The sequence below is a fragment of the Crinia signifera genome, chromosome 5, assembly GCF_055691185.1.
Source record: "Crinia signifera chromosome 5, ASM5569118v1, whole genome shotgun sequence".
NCBI lineage: Eukaryota > Metazoa > Chordata > Amphibia > Anura > Myobatrachidae > Crinia > Crinia signifera.
This window is the reverse complement of record NC_139221.1, coordinates 28,868,987-28,890,743: the sequence shown is the minus strand read 5'-3', so window position 1 is coordinate 28,890,743 and position 21,757 is coordinate 28,868,987. Positions and strand designations below refer to the sequence as shown.

The following is a 21,757-nucleotide window of genomic DNA, read 5'->3' as shown; positions in this document are numbered from 1 at the left end:
TTCCTTAATTACCTCTCACAGTTTCCTTGAGAATGGTACAGTATGTGTGGTGCGGTCTCTCCAGCCGAGCTGCAGAACCTCTTCATGAACAAAACACAGCTGCCTGTCTCCTGTTGCGTCACAGGCACCATCGCTGTAACATAATCACATTAAATCCCAGGGCCCTATTAACCCTCCAGCCCACCAACTGGGCATCCCACATGGTACGTGTGTGGATGTTTGGTAGGGACATTAAGCAAAAATAATATAATTGCTCGCTGCGAATTGCGCAAAATAACTATTCCAATCGTTTATGTAGCTGGAAATCACACATGTAGGGGCTTATTCTGGTTGATTCGCAAGGCTGCAAATTCACAGGTGGTTCAAATGGTGGTTGGACGCCACCCTTTCGCAAGGCAAAGTCGCAGGCAGGGCAAGAGAATGGATGTCACACGGTAACATCCATCTGCAGCCTGGTGGGATCCGCCAACATCATTCGAGCAATCTTACAGATGCGTGTCTGCTTGTCTGCGGTGATGTCAGCTGCCCACCCCACACCTGTCAGTCATGCCTTATTACCATGAGAACGCTCATGAAAAGCTTGGTGTTCTCATATGGTAATGGGGCAGGCCGCCGCCCCGCCATGCCCCTCTCCGCCCCCACCCACAAGGTTGCTTCCGTGCACCCGGCAAACAATCTCTTTGCTGTGGCCGCACGCAACAAGCGGAATGCGCAGAAATATGCATAGAAGAAACATCGGTCCTCGTGCGAACAAGACCAGCCTGCGAACGGACCTGAATAATGTCCATACTGTAGAATTTAGGCATTTAATGGCAAATTGATGGCAACAACTCCTAGACCACTGATATTAACAGCTTTAAATAAGCTTCCCAATAAAAACCAAAGTCAACGAAATTAGATTTATCCCGAGCAACTTGGAGGTATTCGCGCTCTATCAGATTAGGGGCCTGATTCACACCGGTTAGCCGGGTTACAATTTTTGCAGATGAACAAAACCGTGCTGCGTTGCAGGTGGGGCAGATGTAACATGTGCAGAGAGAGTTGGATCTGGGTGAGGTGTGTTCAAACTGAAATCTAAATGACAGGGTAAAAATAAAGCAGCCAGTATTTACCCTGCACAGAAACAAAATAAATTGCCCAAATCTAACTCTCTGCATGTGTTACATCTGCCCCACCTGCAGTGCACATGGCGGTTTTTCATAACCGATCCGAATCAGGCCCTTGGAGCAGATATTGAGTAGCCTTATCCCAGCGTTAATGACCAGATTCATTGTACTATACTCCATATTGCAAGATGAAACCGGATAAATGCCGGTACTGTGATAATATCGTCATTATTAGGCCACAAACTAGTGCCTTTTCCCTGGGGCCAGTAGCACGCTGCTCCGGGGGATTCTGTGAGGTGGCATAATTCACGAACCAATGGACACAGCATAGCCTGCTGTGAATGGAACCCCTGACAGCTAGTAGAAGCTTCCCTTGATGGGGATCAGTGCTTCCCACTAAGCTGGACAGAACACACAGGGCAAGATGCACTAAGCTTCAAAAGTGTTAAAATGGAGAGTGATAAACAGCCAGCCAATCAGCTCCTACCTGCCATGTCACAGACTGTTTGAAAAAATTTAAAGGTGTCCATACACTAGTAAGATTTATCTTCAGATCTGGCTGTTGGAACAAAAACATGGTTATGGATGAGTGACAGTTTGTCAGTTTTCCAGCATTTCCAAGCAAATGGTCAACTGTCATTTGCTCTCATACATAACCATGTTTTTGTTCCAACCAGCCAGATCTGAAGATAAATCTGCGTGTGTATGGCCACCTTTAGACAGGAGCTGATTGGTTGTTTATCACTCTCCATTTTATCACTTTCGAAGCTTAGTTCATCTGGCCCACCTGGTAATCTCAGACACTGGGCTAATTAGTCATAAATGTTATGACTTTAAATTCCCTGTATCCGTGTGGAAAAATAGGTATTATAGTGGCATTTACGTAGCTGTGTCCTTTTGCCGGTGTTTTTATTATTGTGGAATCCCTGTAGTTCATTTTGTAAGTAAGCACAGGCCTAGGAGAGGGGTACCCTGTGTCCCCATTCATGGGGAAGCCTATTGTGATAAAGACCTTATAGCATCTTCCTCTTCATCCCCATCCACCCTGGCACTCGTACTACGCTTATATCCGTGCTCGGCCTCCAGGTTTGGCAGTATCTGGGGTAATTCCTGGTTGTCTGAATTCCTATAACTGAAGGCAGGAATTGGTCACTCAACTCCCTCCCGAACCTGGTCTCCATTGCCCTGACATCTGTGGATGATCTCTCTGGAGCAGGGCCCTCCTCCCTCGTGTGCTTTTCCTTCTTTTACCTAACACGAGTGCCAGCGTTGCTGTGAGCGAACCTCAAAATATCCACTAAAAATGCCAGCGTCGCTCACAGCGAATTCTTAGTAAAAATAATTACAAATACAGCCAAGTCCATTACTTGATGTCTAGTTAAATATTGCACCCAAAGAACAGTCGCTGTGAGTGGAGCTGCCATTTTGAATGGATATTTTGCGGATCTCACAGCAACGTTGGCACTGAAAGGGTTAATAAAAAAATTACGTTTGCTTGCCAATTTTTCACACCTATTTTGACACATTCCCTTGGCAGTCAAAGGATCAAACCATCTTTGATGGCACCGAATCCTGTCGTTTTCTACCACCCTGATACTTATTCCGGGGTGCCAGACAGTTTCCTGACAGTCATTACCCCGACGTCGGGATCCCGACAGTCAAAACCCGACACTCGGGTTCCCGATGGCCACCGGCTGTTCTCCCGACCCCCATAGAGGGAGAATAGAATAGGTGGTGAACGTAGCAAGCCACCGTGCCCGCAGCGTGGCGAGCGCAGCCAGCTCGCAAGGGTCTGAGTGTGGCCAGTCGGTATCCCGACATCGGGCTAATGACTGTCGGGACCATATACCACAAATCTTATTCCTGTGTCCTCTGCCAATGCAGCTATAGTTATGTACCCCGTACTTGTCCTCTATTGCAGTTTCTTATATTGTGCAGCATTTTCCGCTGCACTTTACATTTGGAAACGGTGATAAAACAACCTGGGTAATAATAGACCGACATAGAGGTAGGAGGGCCCTGCTCGCAAGCTCTATAGAAATATTATAAAGTTTAAAGGTTTTAAATATATATTATAAAGAGAGGTTTTGCTTTTTCATAATTCAGTTTGGTTGTAAATGGTTCGTGTTATTGTGGGGGGACAGTCCTCGTTGTTGGTGGCAGTGCACTAAAACTCCCAGCAGCCATTGCATACATTTATCGCACCATGCACAGTTTGCATCCCCCTGTGAGGTTGTCATTACACTGGCTGCAGAACGAAAGGCTTTAAAGACTGTAACACACAACGCAGATGTAATTCAAAAGTGTGGGATGAGTCAGCTTATAAACTGCATAGTGTCTGTTACCGAGAGCAACCAGACTAAACAGTCATCCCACAGGGGACAGCATTGCTGTATGTTCTGAACTAAAGCCTCTAAAAATCCTACGTAGACTTTATCTGGAGAACTATTTTTATAGGCGATGATGTACCGTAATTAATTTTACCCCCTTCCCCCATGTTACCCCCCAATGCAATATCATTTTTTAAAATGTTATTATTATTAATATGGTGTCAGGAGTTTCGCAGCGCGTAGCAGAATACATAAATGACCAAAAACAACGGCTTATAGTGCAAAGCAATTAAGGACAAGTACATGATAAATACAGATTCATTTGGGGACAAGACACTTAAATAATTATTAGAATGGCAGAGACCTAGGGTTAGGTACCGTTGTAGTGAGTAATAAAAAAAGAATTGTTTTAAAATGTCAAAGTGTATTAATCATTCAGAGATGTACTATAAATTGGTCCACTTACGGCCATTAAACATGGTCATACCCTGCTATGCCCGTTACATATTCTATTGCACATTATGGCACACACTGTAATGCCTCTTACACATTATACCACACACGTTAATGCCCATTACACATGATGGCATACACCGTAATACCCATTACATATGATGGCACACACCAAAAGTTCTCAGCGGCATGTCAGCGCGGTGGGGGGCAGTGTGAGGGCGCACAAAAAGGGCAGGGTGCATTTTGAGGTTTAAAAAACAGTGCGGCACCCTGCAAAAGAAGCTTAGAGGTAACACTAATATCTCCTTATAATATAAATGTTTCTTAATGAACACTATGCAATGTACTTATTTACAGGAGATTTTTAAAATTATGATATTATACTGTTATACAATTGTTAATTTATATATTTCATTATTTTAAGGGAACAGTCAGCGGTGTCCTGCTGGTTACGCCAAATAACATAATGTTCGATCCTCATAAGACCGACCCTTTAGTCCAGGAGAATGGTTGCGAGGAGTATGGAATAATGTGTCCAATGGAGGAGGTGACGTCGGCGGCCATGTACAAAGAAATAGTCAATAGCAAATTAAAGGATTCTGTGTAAGAACTTTACTGTTTCAGTGATAAATTGTTTTCCAGGGATCAAATATAAATGAAGACAAACGTATTTCCTTCCTCTATCACTCTCAAGTTATTGTAAGACTCTATTGCACAAATGTGTTCCATGTCATACCACTTTCCCACCGCACCTCTGACCCTGGATATTGCCAGGGCAACCGGAGTCAGTGTGAAAAGGTCGACCTAGGTTGTGTGTCTTGGGATCTCGACACTAGTCGCGACCCCATGGTTATTTCTGGGAGCGGTCCGGATAGGCTGCAGAGTGAAACAGGAAAGAATGGTTTACTCTATTTTATGCCTGGGCAACATTGACCACGATCAAACTCAATCACACCAACGCACGATTTGGGTTGGCCTGGCATTATCAGACCCAAAACCTTATTCCTTTCCTTGGTGTGAAAGGTGTCAACATAGCTTGAAACCGGGATCAGACCTGGGATGTTGGTAACAAAGTGGTATAATCGAGAGTACTGAATCAGGCCCTTGTCTGTAAGCTGTGCCACATCCGATGCTACTAGTGGCGTATGGAAATGACCCCTTTGTATACTACCTACTTATATTTGTAACTCTTTGCTATATACAGTCTGATATGGTTTATCTAGAACTTCCCTAAAGCTTCTGTCCTCTTTGTCTCAGATCCATTTAATGACCCCGTATCGGCTGTTTTGAGAACGTATGTGTTTTTTTTTTCTGTTTTTACAATGTAAACATGTGAATTTTCCCCCCCTTTCTCAGAGATTTAGATCAGCTGTCCTGTATGAGGGATTTATGTCACTTCAAGAAAATTTCCGAAGGCAATGCACACGAGCTGGATTCTAAAACGTGGGACACAGGAAACGACAGCGCCAGCACAGCCCCCCGCAGCACAGCGGAGTCTCTCTCCGAGGATGTGTTTACGGAATCTGAGCTTTCTCCCATCAGAGAAGAGCTGCACTCCTCCGATGAGTTGCGACAAGACAAATCCTCGGGAACTTCATCAGAATCCGTTAAGACCATAAACCAAACTGTTGCAGAATGCTGCTCAACAAACATTTCAGACTCCGCAGATGCCGCTCAGGATTTAAAGGGCGGCGTTGATCCTTCTGCCGGCGACAGCGGAGTTTTTAGCAATGCCAATGATTTAGAAAAGAGCGATCTGTCCCTTAAGGTAGGTGAAGACTTTGATATAGGGCAAACCAGCTCTGCGGCGGAACCAAACATCGATGAACTAGTTGAGAGGGAAGTCACACATGTTCTAAGCACAGATGCGGGGCCGCTTGTAGACAATGAGCAAAAACACAGGGACCAAAGCCCCGATAGACTTACTGCAGAGACTGGCAATCATGCGGAGGAGACAATCCAGGGAGCTCCAGGGAAACAGCCATCTGGGGACTCTGAAACCGAAGCGGAGGAACTGCGGAAACTATGGAAAAACCTCACTATGCAACAAGCCAAGCAACAGAGGGAAGACCTGCAGCAGCATGTCACGCACAAAGAGGTCAAGCCGAATGCAGGCAGCACGGAGCAACACTCTGAAGGTAATCTTTTATACCCATCTGGGGGTAAATGGGAATAATCTACCCAAGGTTATTCTAATAATGCCCCTTGGATGTGAATAGTCTTTTGTTTGTTAGGTGATGCCCTGTCCCACCCACCTACAACCCATTCTGTAATTCATTTTTCCAGAGTAGTAAATCTACGATGAAGGCCTGGTCTTTGGATCCACCACTGTGACCTCATAGCAGCCACAGCCCAGCATTCCTGAGGGGAGGTGTATCCAACCTCCTGGGAAAGATGAATTACCATCCAAGCAGCTTCTTTCGTTTCTTTTTTTTTTTTTAAACCCAACCTGAAAAATGACAGAAGCTGGTTGGTAAAATGATCGTGTTGGGTTATGGTGCACGTGACCTATTGGATGAGATCCAAGCGATTTAGATTAAATCGCATCTGTCATCCGAAGCTTTGCGCAGGCCCGTCAGTCGAATCTTGCAGTGCCAGATATTCTGTGCTGCACATAATAGCGATCGCATTGCATGTGCGATCACGTGTTATTTAAACACATGCGGTCGCTCGCAATGCGATGTGCAATCTCTCACTCAACCCGGTGTCACCCTTCAGCCAATCAGAGGGCCACCCAGTCTTTTAAAGAATTTTTTTTTTTAAACTATGCCGCCAGCTCCGCTGATGTCTGCCAGCTACTGCCACCAGTCTCCTGCCCACCGCCTGGTTCAAGCGCCCAATGTGTGACATCGAACATCAGGTGTGGGGGGAAAAAAGAGCTTGTTGTGTCGCATCTCATCCAATTTCACTAGTGTATGGGCACCATTATGGGGAGCAGCCTTATAGAACCCATGCCGTTGCAGTGAGTGGAATGGCCTCATGCTCTGACCTTAATTTACTGGTGGGGGTACTTAGGTCATGCTGAGAGATAAATAACTCTATAAATAAACATATAACTCACTACAGGGCTTAAAGTGGTCCTGGAGAGGTGGTGCAACTTATATCCCCTCCCCCCACATTACACCGTATTTAGTGCCCCTGATTCCTATTACACCACATAGTAGTGCCCCTTATATACCTTTCTGTCTAGGACTCCAGCCACTTCCACTCCTCTCAGTGCATGCTAAACACCGGGTGAGGGGGGGATGGAGAACACAGTCTGCGCCTCTTATTGGCTCTTCTTCTGTTCAGCGGGAGTGAGGTTACGATCTCACATACGCCCTGCAGAAAATGGAAGCCGCTGGGACAGGCTTTTTTGTTGGAATTACTGTTGCGCGTCCCCACACACACACTTTAACCCCTGACTCACTGTATGAGGAGGTCTAATAGGTGTGCGGACCATTTACAGGTAGGCTTGTTTCTGAGGAACATATATAAAATAATCCTTTAAAGGTTTGTCCGATCCAGTTTCTCCGATCTCTTTTAGGAAGTGCAGTGTTTGTTTCTCTGTTTCAATCAAACCTTGAAATCAAAGTCTGATCTTAAAAGTTAATAAGGACATTGGAGGCCGAGGTTTCCAGGCTTCTGAGAAGACGGTGTCAGTTTGCTAGAAACCAGTGCCTCAGCGATGTCTCCAGTTACTAATGAATGTTTAGGCTCCGTGTAGGCTACCGGTGCGGCGTTACCATCATTTGTGGTTTAAATCATTTTCTGCAGGGCGCTGCATCCATTGTGCACAGTGTCTATTGTCAGTGCCTTTTGTTTAATGATTTTTTTCTCGGAAAGGAAACCATGTTTCATATTCATGTTGAATTCTGTTTTTTTTTTTATGTGTGTGTGTATTAACTTTGGGGTGATTCAGACCTGCCTGCTGCTGACTGAATTCGCTGCCCTGTCTGATGTTATGGGTTTGTGCGTGTGAAAACCCCCAGAGCGATTGCCTTCAGTGAGTTTCCCACTCACCGGGACGTTTGCTCCAGGGTGGGAGGGCAGGGAGCAGAAGCATGGGAACGTCTAGCGTTTTACGTGCACGCCCACAGAAATGCTGGGCATATCCCTGCAAACGCAGGCGCGTCGAATTCGGCCAGCTCCGTCCAGGATAAAAGTCACTTTTATCTGCGACCATCGCATGATTTCTCTGTCATGCAGCCGCATGCTAGGGAGCGGATTTGGGCGGCAGGGGGGCGGCGTTCGCTGCGGCGGCAGCGTTTACCTGCTATATACACAGCCTATCGAACAGATCTGAATCAGGCTCTTTGTACTGTAAGGCTTAATACACATTTCTCGATTATAGCATTCGTTCGATTAATGATCGATATATCGCTGGCGCATATGTACGCCCGATATGTCGTGCTCACAAACCTCAGGTGAGCCTTGCAGCACAGTCACCATTATAACTACACGATCTATCTGGCGAATCATTAGCAAATCGATATGGAAAATGCTTCTTGCTTTTGATAATCGATTACAGTACGTCGCAGATGCGGTCCACTTGGCTTTCTTTCAAAATAGGTTGGTTGCAGAAATGCGTCGGTGGAGGATTGTTAATGGTCTTTCTCTTCCACAGGTGTATGTTCAGCTATTGCCAAAGAAAAACGAAGACATAGATCTCATAAGTATTTGTGTCTAAGAGTCGGGAAGCCAATGAGAAAAACGTTTGTGTCCCAAGCCAGTGCGCTAATGCAGCAGTACGCGCAGCGGGACAAGTTGGAGTACTGGTTTGCTGTTCCACATGACAGGTAACCAGCTGCTGGGGAGGCTGAGTGGTGTAGGGAGGGGCTGAGTGGTGTAGGGAGGGGCTGACTGGCACATATCTCTGATGTATAGAGAAGTCCAGACCCGTCATTGTTCTTCTTAGAGCATATATGGTTTTTAAAGAAAGCTATTTGATAAGTAAGTCTGTTTATTGCGATGTTTTTAAATATTTCTGCACAAACTATCGTTTTATATTGATTTGTAAGGTTCCATAGTGGTTAATACGCAAAACAGGTGTACATTGTAGACCTATAAACAAAGGGTAGGCTGTGGGTAGAATACATGGGTCAGATCTTGTGTTAATAGAATGGAAGGGAGTTGTGCTGTCTGCGAGTAGCGTAGGTGGGAGTCGGGTTGTCTGTGGGTAGTTGGATAGCGTAGGTGGGAGTCTGGTTGTATGTGGGTAGTTGGGTAGCGTAGGTGGGAGTCGGGTTGTCTGTGGGTAGTGGGGTAGAGAAGGTGGGAGTCGGGTTGTCTGTGGGTAGTGGGGTAGAGTAGGTGGAAAACGGGCTGTCTGTGGGTAGTTTAGGTGGGAGTGTTTTTTTTGTGGGCAGTGTAGCAGAGAGCTGAGCTGCCTTGGGGTAGTGTAGGGAAGGAGCTGGGCTAGTGATGTGGTCTTGTGTAGATCACAAGATGTAGGGATCACCAGCACTTCTTATGGGATGAAGCCATTCCCACTGTCCAGGTTTGAAGATGTAGCGATGTCAGCAGAGGGCTCCTTCCAGACAACATAGATTACACCAGATTCTCTGTCCATGTGTGCCATAACAACTAGCATTCCCAGAGGTGGAGCATACTGGAGATACTAAGCTGTTCCTTGAAGTGCACAGGAATTTAGTTTTCAGCATGTACAAAGGTGAAGCACACTGGGGCTCGGTGTGAGAAAAAGCTCCTGCTGCTTCATCGCAACACTACTTTCACAGATTCAGAATCTGTTGCGCACAGATATACAAATGGCGCACTCCAAATTGACGTGAAAACCGTGTTGAGGCCAAAAGTAGTAGACTTCTACAGTGGGTACAATGGTCCATCCTGCAAAGTACCAATCAGTGGGGTCTATAGACCTGTTTCTCTTATCAGTGTTTTCTGTGCATCCTTGCCACATGTGACAACCATCTTTTATTGCCATTTATTTCCTAACAGAACGGAACAGATTTACTCCTTTTTCATTCAGTGGAGTCCAGATTTTTTTGCTGAAGAAATCGGAGAGTCCTCTCGGGAGCCAGGATTTGTGGTGGTGAAACCGCACGAGGAACCAGAGAACTCTGAAGGTTCCACCAATGATTCCACCACAAGATTATGGGAGGTAGGAAATGCCGATATTCTATCTTACATATGCCTAATGTATTGTATTGCTCTGATTAGCACTGAAATGCAATATATATGATCTTACTTTAGATTGTTATTTCAGTTGTCTATGTAAAACCATTACCTTTACATCGCATTGTATATATATTTGTCCATCCATGCCACATATCATAAGTCATATGTGTCTCATGTCCAAAATCTATTTAATTCTAATATTGGTGTGTACAAGTTCTGAGCGTTAATATATAATCTCTTTCCAAAGCATTATGTATTCTCCGTATATATTGCAGCATAGAGGAAGCTTGTATGGCTAAAAAGCCATTCATAAAACTTATTACCCTTTCACACTGTACAAATAATAACCGGGGTCCGACCCGGGTCTCTGCTGTGTGAAAGAGCCATTTGAAAAAGCCTGGGTCCATTAACCTGGCATTCTGACCTGGGAAAAAGTAGGGTTTTTACCCGGGTTGCTGGGCAGTGTACATGGATAACCCAGGTCAAGCGACCTGGGTCCTGTTCACACTCTAAGGCAGTGCTTCCCAACCTTTTTTCTCTCCCGTACCCCTTGATTAGGCTTTTCATTGAAGAGTACCCCCTCCTCGAAATATAAAATATAGACAGTACTTATGAGTGGAGAGGATGTGAGCGGTATCGTATCCTTATGAATGTCCTTATATTAAGGAGTAGCGGACCGGAATCGTGCCCTTCCGTGTCTGGCCGCTGGTTGTGTATTGTCTCCATGGGGGTTCCCACTAACACCTGTAGTATTAATGCCGCTGCTTCTTCCACCCGTGTCAGTGCAGGGCAGATGATCGCTGATGTCTGAGGGCAGCACGGGTAGCTCCCAGTGGATTGCTGGTCAGGCAAAAGCACAATGAGACGCTGATGACGCTGAAGACAGAACCATAAGTGACACAACATGGTTCTTCTCAATAGCAATAGGTCTTCTTCTGCCATTAAAATACTTTTTCATCTTCCGCCATTACCAATATTATTTTCAAGTACCCCCAACTGGTCTGCAGAGTACCCCCAGGGGTACTAGTACCCCAGGTTGGGAACCACTGCACTCCATTCCAGGAGGGTAGGCAAGCCTGATTAGTATTTATATATACTCTTCTTAAATAAATCAGAATATGCATTTAGTGTGTGTATCTGTGTATACAGATGGAGTCTCCATCTTTGAAGTGGATGGCAATTCTACCGGCGGCCGGCTACAACCAGGGGCGCACGTGCACAAGACGCTTGCGCGCCCCGTGGCAACGGAGCTTGCCGGGGGTCCCCGCTGCCTCCCCCCCCTCGCCACCGGTCACCCTCGCCGTGTGTATTTACAGCTATGTCCTTATACATCTAGCCTAATATGCCATGCTACGCAAAATGCCTATGCTACTGTAGCACCTTCTTCTTTCAGTTTGTATCCTATTTGCACCACAGACACCGCATAACACCACTTCTTCTTCTATGGTAGTGACGGTGGGTGGGTACATTTAAAAACAAAGGTTTTTGTTTAAATATATACAGGCATAAATTATCAAATTCCATTTGTTGCAGAGATTGCTTGTGTCAACTTTTTTGCCATTGTTGATCTTGTGCATGTCGACCTTTTTGGTGTCGATTTTATTGTCATTTGGGTTGATCCTATTATTTGCAAAGGGTTTTTGCACCCTTTGCAAGCCAGGTTCAACCCAAACGAGCGCAAAATCCAGGCTGGCGTAAAGTGCGGCTGAGGTGATTCGCATCAGCAAATCATAGGATCGACTCCATTGGCTGTGAGCTGACTCACACCTGCGACCAAGCATGCAAAATTCTGGCGCTTGTCTCCAAGCATCTGCCGCGTGGTGTGGCGTAGAGGCCCTGTCGTATATGAGGATACATGTGGACTGGTTACAGTAAAAGTCTTAATGGATCCTGTATAAACAGATTATGATTAACCTCTGACAGCTGTGTAATCTAGTTTGTGGGCTGTTTGGCGGCCTTAAGCGATCACTGGGAATGTGACAGAGCTGCAGCCACAATTGCTAGAGCTACATTTACTGAGCAAATTAAGAAGGACTCTGCAGAGACAGGAGGGACATTGTAGTGCTCATAGGGGTGGCTGCCCTCCCTGATTAATGTGGGAACAGCCATGTAATCTGATTTAGCCAAGTGCCTGCGAATTGCAGTCTATTTGCTAATGTGGACGGCACATTTCCAGCCTCTCACATGCATGCAAGCTCCAGAGACCAGTCACAGCTCCCGGCCCCGGGCATTTATCGCAGCGTGTGCCTGTCTTTTAGTAACTCGAGGCGAGCCAACACCTCCCCATTTAACCCTTTCTGCCCCCAACCACACCAATTGTCCCAGGTAAATGCAGTAAAATAGTTCTGACCATGATGACAGTGAGAGGTCAGGCACGCATGAATCCCGGCCACGCCCCCTGGAACCCCACCACTGATACATTTGTATCTTTACACAACGTTCGCTTTTCACTGAGTCATCCACGCTCCAACCGAACTACCCTGCTGGCTCCGCCCACCCGGACGCAGGCACGCCTCTCACTGGCTGCCGGCCCGGCCTGTTATTTGCATGCTGGCTGTGAGGTTAGGTTGTCCCTGCAGGGCACTGTGTATGTGTGTGTGCTGCTTGATGGAAGCTAGAGAAGATGAGCAGCCAGCGCTCCCATGTTAGCCACTGAGCCCAGGGGCACCGGGAGGGAGATGTCTCGCCTGTGGTATGGCAAGAAGTCCAGGAAGCAGCAGAATGCCCACCACAAGTACTCCCTGGTAAGAGGGCACTGGCTCTGTGGCTGCAGGGGCACCTCTCAAAGTTGTGCCCATTAAAGCACAACAGACAAAGAGCTGGGACCAGTGGATGTGGGGGGGCAGCATATGTCTGTACCATAGATGGTGGCTTATTGGGTTTCCTGCTGCTGCATGCCCTCCCATTTATAGCACTTGGGGGTCATTTGTCTATTTTATTCTTGTTTATTATTATTATTATTATTATTATTGGTGGTGGCTGTTTGTTAATTTTATTATTGGTGGTGGTTGTTGTTGTTGTTATTATTATATAGAGTTTGTAGAGCATCATGGTGAACCCACTTGACCTGACAGCAGTGCATCCTGTTGCTCTGGTTGTTGTTGTTGTTGTTGATGTTGATGGTGATCACTGTTGGTAATGAGCTGGTATTTGCTCTGCAATAGTGTAAAATCTTTCATTTGCGGTTTTGGAAATAGAGTACTAGAGCGAGCTATTCATATTCTACAGTACAGTTCCTAAAAAAATGTTCTGGGTTAAAATAAATGATTAATAAAAAATGTTTTTATTGGTTTTACTCCGAACAGAAACGTATTTACTCTCTCTATTGTATAGTGTAATAATAATACCCCTCTGTGGTACTCTGCTAAACACTTGTGTATGAATGAAACTCTGAGAAGGAGCTGTCAAGTCAAATTACTTATTAACACTTGCATTGTCCTGTACTGGAAGTCTGTGTTTTTCTTCTTTTGCTGTTACTAATGTACTCTGTTCTGAGAATAACAATGCACAGTATAATAGAAATCACATATTTAGCAGTACTTAATGCTGAATATGAAAAATTGGCTAAATTATGTTTTTAAAAAAAAAATTCCAGACCAGAAACTACATTTTGTGTGTGTGTTTGTTATCAAAAAATCCACACTAACGTAGATATTTACTTAGCTGGGTGCCTTCACAGAAGCAGTATGCACGTAGGGGTCAATAGCACGGCCTTTAACCCAGCATATGGGGAAAGTTTTTACCCTTTCTTGGAGTTCCCATTCAGAGGGACCTCTTCATTGCACAGACAGCTAGGTACAACAGATAGTCCTAGCTTAAACTATGCTTGCATTTAGAAGTTGGGACACCACTACTGAAACTTGTGCGTGTGTCTATAGGTGTTTGATTATTATTGCTAACTGCAATCCATTCGCAAATCCCGCAACCTAGAAGAGACTTTGCAGTCTGTGCAGATGTGAATAGGTCTGAGGCTTCCACAGATACCCCTTTAACGCCAGCTTAAATTCCCGGGTTGGCCCTGGGAACAGCCTGGGACTAGCGCTGGTGTGAAAGGCTCCCGGGTCAAAATCTCGGCACATCGTTTGAACCCTGCTAGCTAGCAGGGTTGCATCCAGGACCAGCCCAGGATACAGGCTGGTGTGAAAGTTACTCTCTGCCGCTCTCTGACTCCCGGGAGATGGTTGTCTTCTTGAACGGTGTAGGTTACTGTCTGGTGGGCTCTGGGTAGGAGGGGGGTGGATGCGAGGCAGTAGTGCTCGCCTCCAGTGCCAGGTCGCCCAGGGTCAAGTCGGAGGGGGTGTCCGGGATCCTCGCGGTGGCGGTGATGAGGCCGCTGCGGCACGATGTCCCCGGTTCGGAATGGGATCATTCGTCAGACTGCATTTAGGTCTACAGTCATTAGGTCGACCCCACTAGGTCGACTGGCAGGAAGGTCGACCTGACTTAAGGTCGACATGGGCCAAGGTCGACATGACTTAAGGTCGAATTTGCATAAAGGTCGACATGAGGAAGGTCGACTGGTCATAAGGTCGACATGGGTTTTTCACTGTTTTTTGATCCGAATGTCGACTCAGTCGACATGGACACAGTTGGCAATGAGAAGCGGACCCTCGCATCGCTCGCTTCGCTCGCAATGCTTCGGGCACGGTGCCTCGCTGCGCTCGGCACACTATTTTATTCTCCCACCACGCCCTAGTGGATGGTAGGGCATGAAATACCGCCTGTCGGCACATGTCGGCTCAAAAAACAGTGAAAAACCCATGTCGACCTTATGACCAGTCGACCTTCCTCATGTCGACCTTTATGCAAATTCGACCTTAAGTCATGTCGACCTTGGCCCATGTCGACCTTAAGTCAGGTTGACCTTCCTGCCAGTCGACCTAGTGGGGTCGACCTAATGACTGTAGACCTAAGTTCATTCTAATAGATGACCGCATCCCCCCGGTTCATATGCAGTAATCATCAGGGGATGGGGACCAGAATAGGCACTGATTGGCTGCTGCTGAGCTCTGGGGGTGGGCCTGCATGAGATGACCAGCCGTGTGATGTGAGGCTGCCTAATACCCCCTCCCAAATCTCGCTGCTTCCCCTTAACCATTGTCTGCCTTGTGTGAGCTGCCCACAGACTTACCCCATTCACACCAGAAAATGCAAATACTAGGCTGGTGTGAAAGGGGCCAACCTGGGAATGACCCTGCATGATCCAGGGACCATATTCCCAGGTAAGTCCCTGCATTTTCTGGTGTGACAGGGGTATAATCTGTGACTGAGACAGACTGGAAGTGGTCGGTGCTGATGTCAGAGACCCTCCTCAAAAACGCCTGGGCACACCTGAGTATTTTTAAACACGCCCAGAAAACAGCAGGTTCCTGCCCCAAACATTGCTTCCTGTCAGTCATATCGCGTTTACAATCATAATGCATTTTCATAAACTCACCCTGCGCCATACATACGGTAAGCATGCGCAGTCATTTGAGAATCGCGTTGTGACTGGTCTGATTGGCAATTCATGTATTTTACTAGTTGTGTTTATGCGGCGTGTTCAAATCCTGCTTGTGAGCTGTTAGAATTTGCAAGTCATTATTTAACTACACTCCTAAAACCATGTATGTTCTGACATTATCTGATTATGGGACCAGAAGCTGCCAGTTTGCTGGGAAATAATATCTCTGACCACATCTGAGCAGAAAGAAGATTGTTTCTTGCTATATGCCGGGTTGTCCTAGTAAGATAAAATGAAGGGCACGTTTGACTCCAATATGACACTGACTATACTGAAAGCTTTCAGTAAATTGTCTGTTTTACACTCACAGTATGCTAATGTTGGAAGTACAAATTAAATACTTTTATTTGTGTTTTATATTGTTCTGTAACCCTCCGTGGCTGGCTGTTAAAGTCATTTCCTTGGAATTGTCTATGTGCAGATTTTGAGTAGTCTGTATTCCTAGCAATGGTTGGTTTGAGCCATAGGCCTGCTGTATAGAAAGTATTGTGGTGTTACTAAACTGGTCGCTTTTGTAGTTTAAATCCCGCAATGGATTTCAGTGATAACAGACTACAGGCATGTCGGTCGGCCTAAAATTGAGACCACTCAATATTCTGCCTGCATGCTGATTGACAGGGGCCTAATTAGGACTCTGACACAGATCTGAGGAATATCTGCAAACTGCACGTTTCCATAGAAAGCAAATGCCAAACTTACAAATGCATACACACAGTTTTCCCGCTACGGTGAGTGAGCAGGGCGCTGCACCATGCATACATGCAGTGTTCCAGCTACAGTGAGTGAGCAGGGTGCTGCACCATGCATATACAAAGGGTTCCCACTACGGTGAGTGAGCAGGGTGCTGCACCATGCATATACAAAGGGTTCTCACTACGGTGAGTGAGCAGGGTGCTGCACCATGCATATACAAAGGGTTCTCACTACAGTGAGTGAGCAGGGCGCTATAACATGCATATACAAAGGGTTCTCACTACAGTGAGTGAGCAGGGTGCTGCACCATGCATATACAAAGGGTTCCCACTACGGTGAGTGAGCAGAGCGCTGCACCATGCATATACAAAGGGTTCTCACTACAGTGAGTGAGCAGGGCGCTATAACATGCATATACAAAGGGTTCTCACTACAGTGAGTGAGCAGGGTGCTGCACCATGCATATACAAAGGGTTCTCACTACAGTGAGTGAGCAGGGTGCTGCACCATGCATATACAAAGGGTTCTCACTACGGTGAGTGAGCAGGGTGCTGCACCATGCATATACAAAGGGTTCTCACTACAGTGAGTGAGCAGGGTGCTGCACCATGCATATACAAAGGGTTCCCACTACAGTGAGTAAGCAGGGCGCTGCACCATGCATATATACAAAGGGTTCTCACTACGGTGAGTGAGCAGGGCGCTGCACCATGCATATACAAAGGGTTCCCACTACGGTGAGTGAGCAGGGTGCTGCACCATGCATATATACAAAGGGTTCTCACTACAGTGAGTGAGCAGGGTGCTGCACCATGCATATACAAAGGGTTCTCACTACGGTGAGTGAGCAGGGTGCTGCACCATGCATATACAAAGGGTTCTCACTACAGTGAGTGAGCAGGGTGCTGCACCATGCATATACAAAGGGTTCCCGCTACGGTGAGTGAGCAGGGTGCTGCACCATGCATATACAAAGGGTTCTCACTACGGTGAGTGAGCAGGGTGCTGCACCATGCATATACAAAGGGTTCTCACTACAGTGAGTGAGCAGGGTGCTGCACCATGCATATACAAAGGGTTCTCACTACAGTGAGTGAGCAGGGCGCTGCACCATGCATATATACAAAGGGTTCCCACTACAGTGAGTAAGCAGGGCGCTGCACCATGCATATACAAAGGGTTCTCACTACAGTGAGTGAGCAGGGCGCTGCACCATGCATATACAAAGGGTTCTCACTACAGTGAGTGAGCAGGGTGCTGCACCATGCATATACAAAGGGTTCCCACTACGGTGAGTGAGCAGGGCGCTGCACCATGCATATACAAAGGGTTCTCACTACAGTGAGTGAGCAGGGCGCTGCACCATGCATATATACAAAGGGTTCTCACTACAGTGAGTGAGCAGGGTGCTGCACCATGCATATACAAAGGGTTCCCGCTACGGTGAGTGAGCAGGGTGCTGCACCATGCATATACAAAGGGTTCTCCCTACGGTGAGTGAGCAGGGCGCTGCACCATGCATATACAAAGGGTTCCCGCTACGGTGAGTGAGCAGGGTGCTGCACCATGCATACATGCAGTGTTCCCGCTACGGTGATTGAGCAGGGTGCTGCACCATGCATACATGCAGTGTTCCCGCTACGGTGATTGAGCAGGGTGCTGCACCATGCATATACAAAGGGTTCTCACTACAGTGAGTAGGCAGGGTGCTGCACCATGCATGTACAAAGGGTTCCCGCTACGGTGAGTGAGCAGGGTGCTGCACCATGCATATACAAAGGGTTCTCCCTACGGTGAGTGAGCAGGGTGCTGCACCATGTATATATACAAAGGGTTCCCACTACGGTGAGTGAGCAGGGTGCTGCACCATGCATACATGCAGTGTTCCCGCTACGGTGATTGAGCAGGGTGCTGCACCATGCATACATGCAGTGTTCCCGCTACGGTGATTGAGCAGGGTGCTGCACCATGCATATACAAAGGGTTCTCACTACGGTGAGTAGGCAGGGTGCTGCATCTTGCATACATGCAGTGTTCTCACTGCGGCGAGGAAGTACGGTTCTGCACCATGCATACCCGCAGTGTTCCCGCTATAGTGAGTAGGCAGGGTGCTGCATCCTGCCCATTTTGTACATGGAAAAATGCTTCACGCGGGTTTACCATCACCAATTTCCTCTGTGCATTCCCGATCTCATAGCTGCAGCCTCACACAGCAGAGAGCTGTAGTCAGGAGCTAGGGGGTGGGGGGTGCAGCCGCAATGAAAGGTGCAGAGATGGGACAGGTGTAATCTGGCAGTCATGGGATTAGTTACAGGAGAAGAGGGCTGGCTCTTGTGTGACTACACGTGGTCAGAGGTTCGATGGGCACATTGGAAAAGAAGCTCATGCCACAACATTACTTTTACACTACATCTATCTTGAAATCTAATACCAGGGATTTGTATTTTACTGCTGGTGGGTAATAGGCACCTGCCACTATGTTAGAGGTTAGAGGCATAGATGCTACACACAGTCACACTGAACTGTTCCGCCTTGTAGGCCGAGTTCATGAATGGAAGTTTGCATACAGCCTGGTTTGAGTGTGAATTCTACTGACTGCTGCCCGTGTAAAACAGTGGCTTGGATAGTCCTCTACGTGCAGGGGCACGGGTGTCCAGTATATATGGACTGGTACTCTTATTTGTATGTAAGTCGCCCGTGGATGCTTCTTCTCTGATTAGGCCCAGTGTCCTTTACTCCGTACAATGTGGTTACAGTAGATTATTTCACAGTTCTTCTATGCATAATTCAATCAATGGCTCTTAGTGACCGTTAAAGGTTATCCAATCTTATGACATGGATCATTTCCATATAGTGATACAGAGCTGGTTTTGTTTCGCGGACGCTGGACTGGTGCACTTGCTACAGTGTGGGCATTGTGAGATGAAGGTGCCCTTGCTGTTTGGTAAGAAGAGAGACGTTGCAGTCTGTGGCAAAATCCAATCCTTTTCCCCCTGATGCTGGAGAGCACTATGGACGTTGTGTGCGATACAAGTGAATATTTGGAAGCGTTCTTCATTATATTAGCAGACTGGCTGCCGGAGATATTTACCAAGCTGTAGTGGCAACTTTGTCAGACATTGCGACGATCGCTCTGGTGTTCACTGTATGAATTTACATTTCATGTCCTGCCTATTGGCCTGAACGCTGTGCTGTCACATCTCTGCCCAATTTGGTGGCCAAAAATGACAAATAATGTGGCTCGTTCTGATCACATGGGGCCCAAGTAGTGTAGTCAGCTGATCATTGGGTGTAATGTTTAGTGGCTATAGATAAATAACTTTGTACCTGGACAATCCATATTGCAATGTACATTTGTTTTTGTATGCCGGGTAAATACGGTCTGCTTTTGCATTCAGCCCATAAATGCTGGAAAGCTTTATTAATACACTGCAGCTTTGATTTCAGTTTGGCCACATCGCTCTCAAAGCTATATCTCTCTACACAAGTTACATCTGCCTCTTCTGCAGCGGAGCGTGGTATTAACAAGGTGCACAATTATGCTGGCCATAGACTAGACCAACTTTCATCCAACTAGTTGGTTGGATGGAATAAAAATCTGGTACTGGATGGGAGCAAATGTAATTTGCTCCCAAAATCTGGAAATGGACAAAAACTGTTGCTCGGACAAGATACTATAGTTGAGTGCAGGGGTCTTCAAACTATTTTGCTCTGGGACCCGATCAGACAATAAAAATAATTACAGGGACCCCCAGCAAGTTACTGCAGAAGGTCCTCACATCACACGTGTAGTCAGCAGACAGCACATACATGGCAGCATTGTGGGGGCACAGAGTGATGGGAGGAGTCTAATATACCATAACCCATCACATCACATGTGCAGTCAGCAGACAGCACATACATGGCAGCATTGTGGAGGCGCAGAGTGATGGGAGGAGTCTAATATACCATAACCCATCACATCACACGTGTAGTCAGCAGACAGCACATACATGGCAGCATTGTGGAGGCGCAGAGTGATGGGAGGAGTCTAATATACCATAACCCATCACATCACATGTGTAGTCAGCAGACAGCACATACATGGCAGCATTGTGGAGGTACAGAGTGATGGGAGGAGTCTGATATACCATAACCCATCACATCACATGTGTAGTCAGCAGACAGCACCTACATGGCAGCATTGTGGAGGCACAGAATGATGGGAGGAGTCTGATATACCATAGCCCATCACATCACATGTGTGGTCAGCATACAGCACATACAGGGCAGCAGTGTGGAGGCACAGAGTGATGGGAGGAGTCTAATATACCATAACCCATCACATCACATGTGCAGTCAGCAGACAGCACATACATGGCAGCATTGTGGAGGCACAACATGATGTGGAGTCTAAACTAACAGATACTCCTTGAATCACTGACCTGAGATTTAAAAAATCTGATGACCCCATGCTGAGAAGGTCGGGACCCACTTTGGGGTCAGGATCCACAGTTTGACAACTACTAGTTTAGTGGTTCTCAAACTCTGTCCTCAGGACCCCACACAGATCATGTTTTCCAGGTCACCTGGCAGGTGCACTCATTACTGACTGACACATTTTAAAAGATCCACAGGTTGAGCTAATTATTTCACTTGATTCTGTGAGGAGACCTGCAAAACATGCACCGTGTGGGGTCCTGAGGACCGATTTTGAGAACCCGTGTTAGAGTTGAATCTGTTTGAACTACTTGACTGAATGTTTTTGACCATTTTCCTGGGATTGTGAGCAAATTGATGATTTTCGTTTTCTCCCATACAGTACTAGATCTTCAAACCAACCATCTGGATGGATGGAGGTTGGTCTATTGTGTGGTCGGTATTACTTTGCTCTTTCTTACTATATTACCAACTCCTAATGCTGACCATGGTCCAATGTATTATTCCGCTAGTTACATTGTTAACCTGTGTTGCCGGTCTTTGTGCCAGCAGCGTCCTGCTCGGTCTGATGGGATTTGCATGGCTATCTGAAGTAATGTAAGAAGTCATTCTAATTTAATATTAGACATTGCTTTTCTCTTTACAAATGTAAATCCGTCAGTTCTGTTCAATCTGTTAAATCCAGTGACGTTATTATTGGCCAATGATTGATAACTAATAATCTGTTACCTTCGTCATATATATTTTTTTCTTTTCATCACTGGCTCTTACCTATGTAATTTATGGCTGGTAATTACACCAACCGTAATCTATGATTTTGATTGCAGCTGAAGGTAATTACATTGGTATGCGGGGAGGGAGTCTATAGGTGTGTACTAGGTTATGGTTGTTTAGATGTTTAAACACCAACATGGGCACTTTTGAACACTTCTTATAGAAGTAGTCACAGCGCTTCACTTTTTTCCACATTATGTTATGTTACTGCCTTGGAATATATTCCTTTTTTCCCCTCAAAATTCTACACTCAAAACCCCATAATGACAACATAACTGCACAACTGCCAAGGGACACGTGCACATGGCCCGGCCGCTTGTGTCACCGAAGGGGGCCTACCCAGCCACCCCGAAGGCAGAGGC

General features: G+C 46.4%; 1 protein-coding gene across 4 annotated transcripts in view; it reads left to right on the top strand.

The window, feature by feature from the left end:
* Positions 1-21,757, top strand: part of OXR1 (oxidation resistance 1) — a 402,412-nt gene that overhangs the window by 354,004 nt on the left and 26,651 nt on the right. For all 4 annotated transcript variants that reach the window (XM_083186876.1, XM_083186874.1, XM_083186875.1 and 1 more), the window contains 4 exons: positions 4,314-4,492; positions 5,246-6,027; positions 8,496-8,667; positions 9,827-9,989. In XM_083186876.1, the coding sequence (XP_083043002.1) occupies positions 4,314-4,492; positions 5,246-6,027; positions 8,496-8,667; positions 9,827-9,989 (1,296 nt within the window). The remainder of the gene's footprint in view (positions 1-4,313; positions 4,493-5,245; positions 6,028-8,495; positions 8,668-9,826; positions 9,990-21,757) is intronic.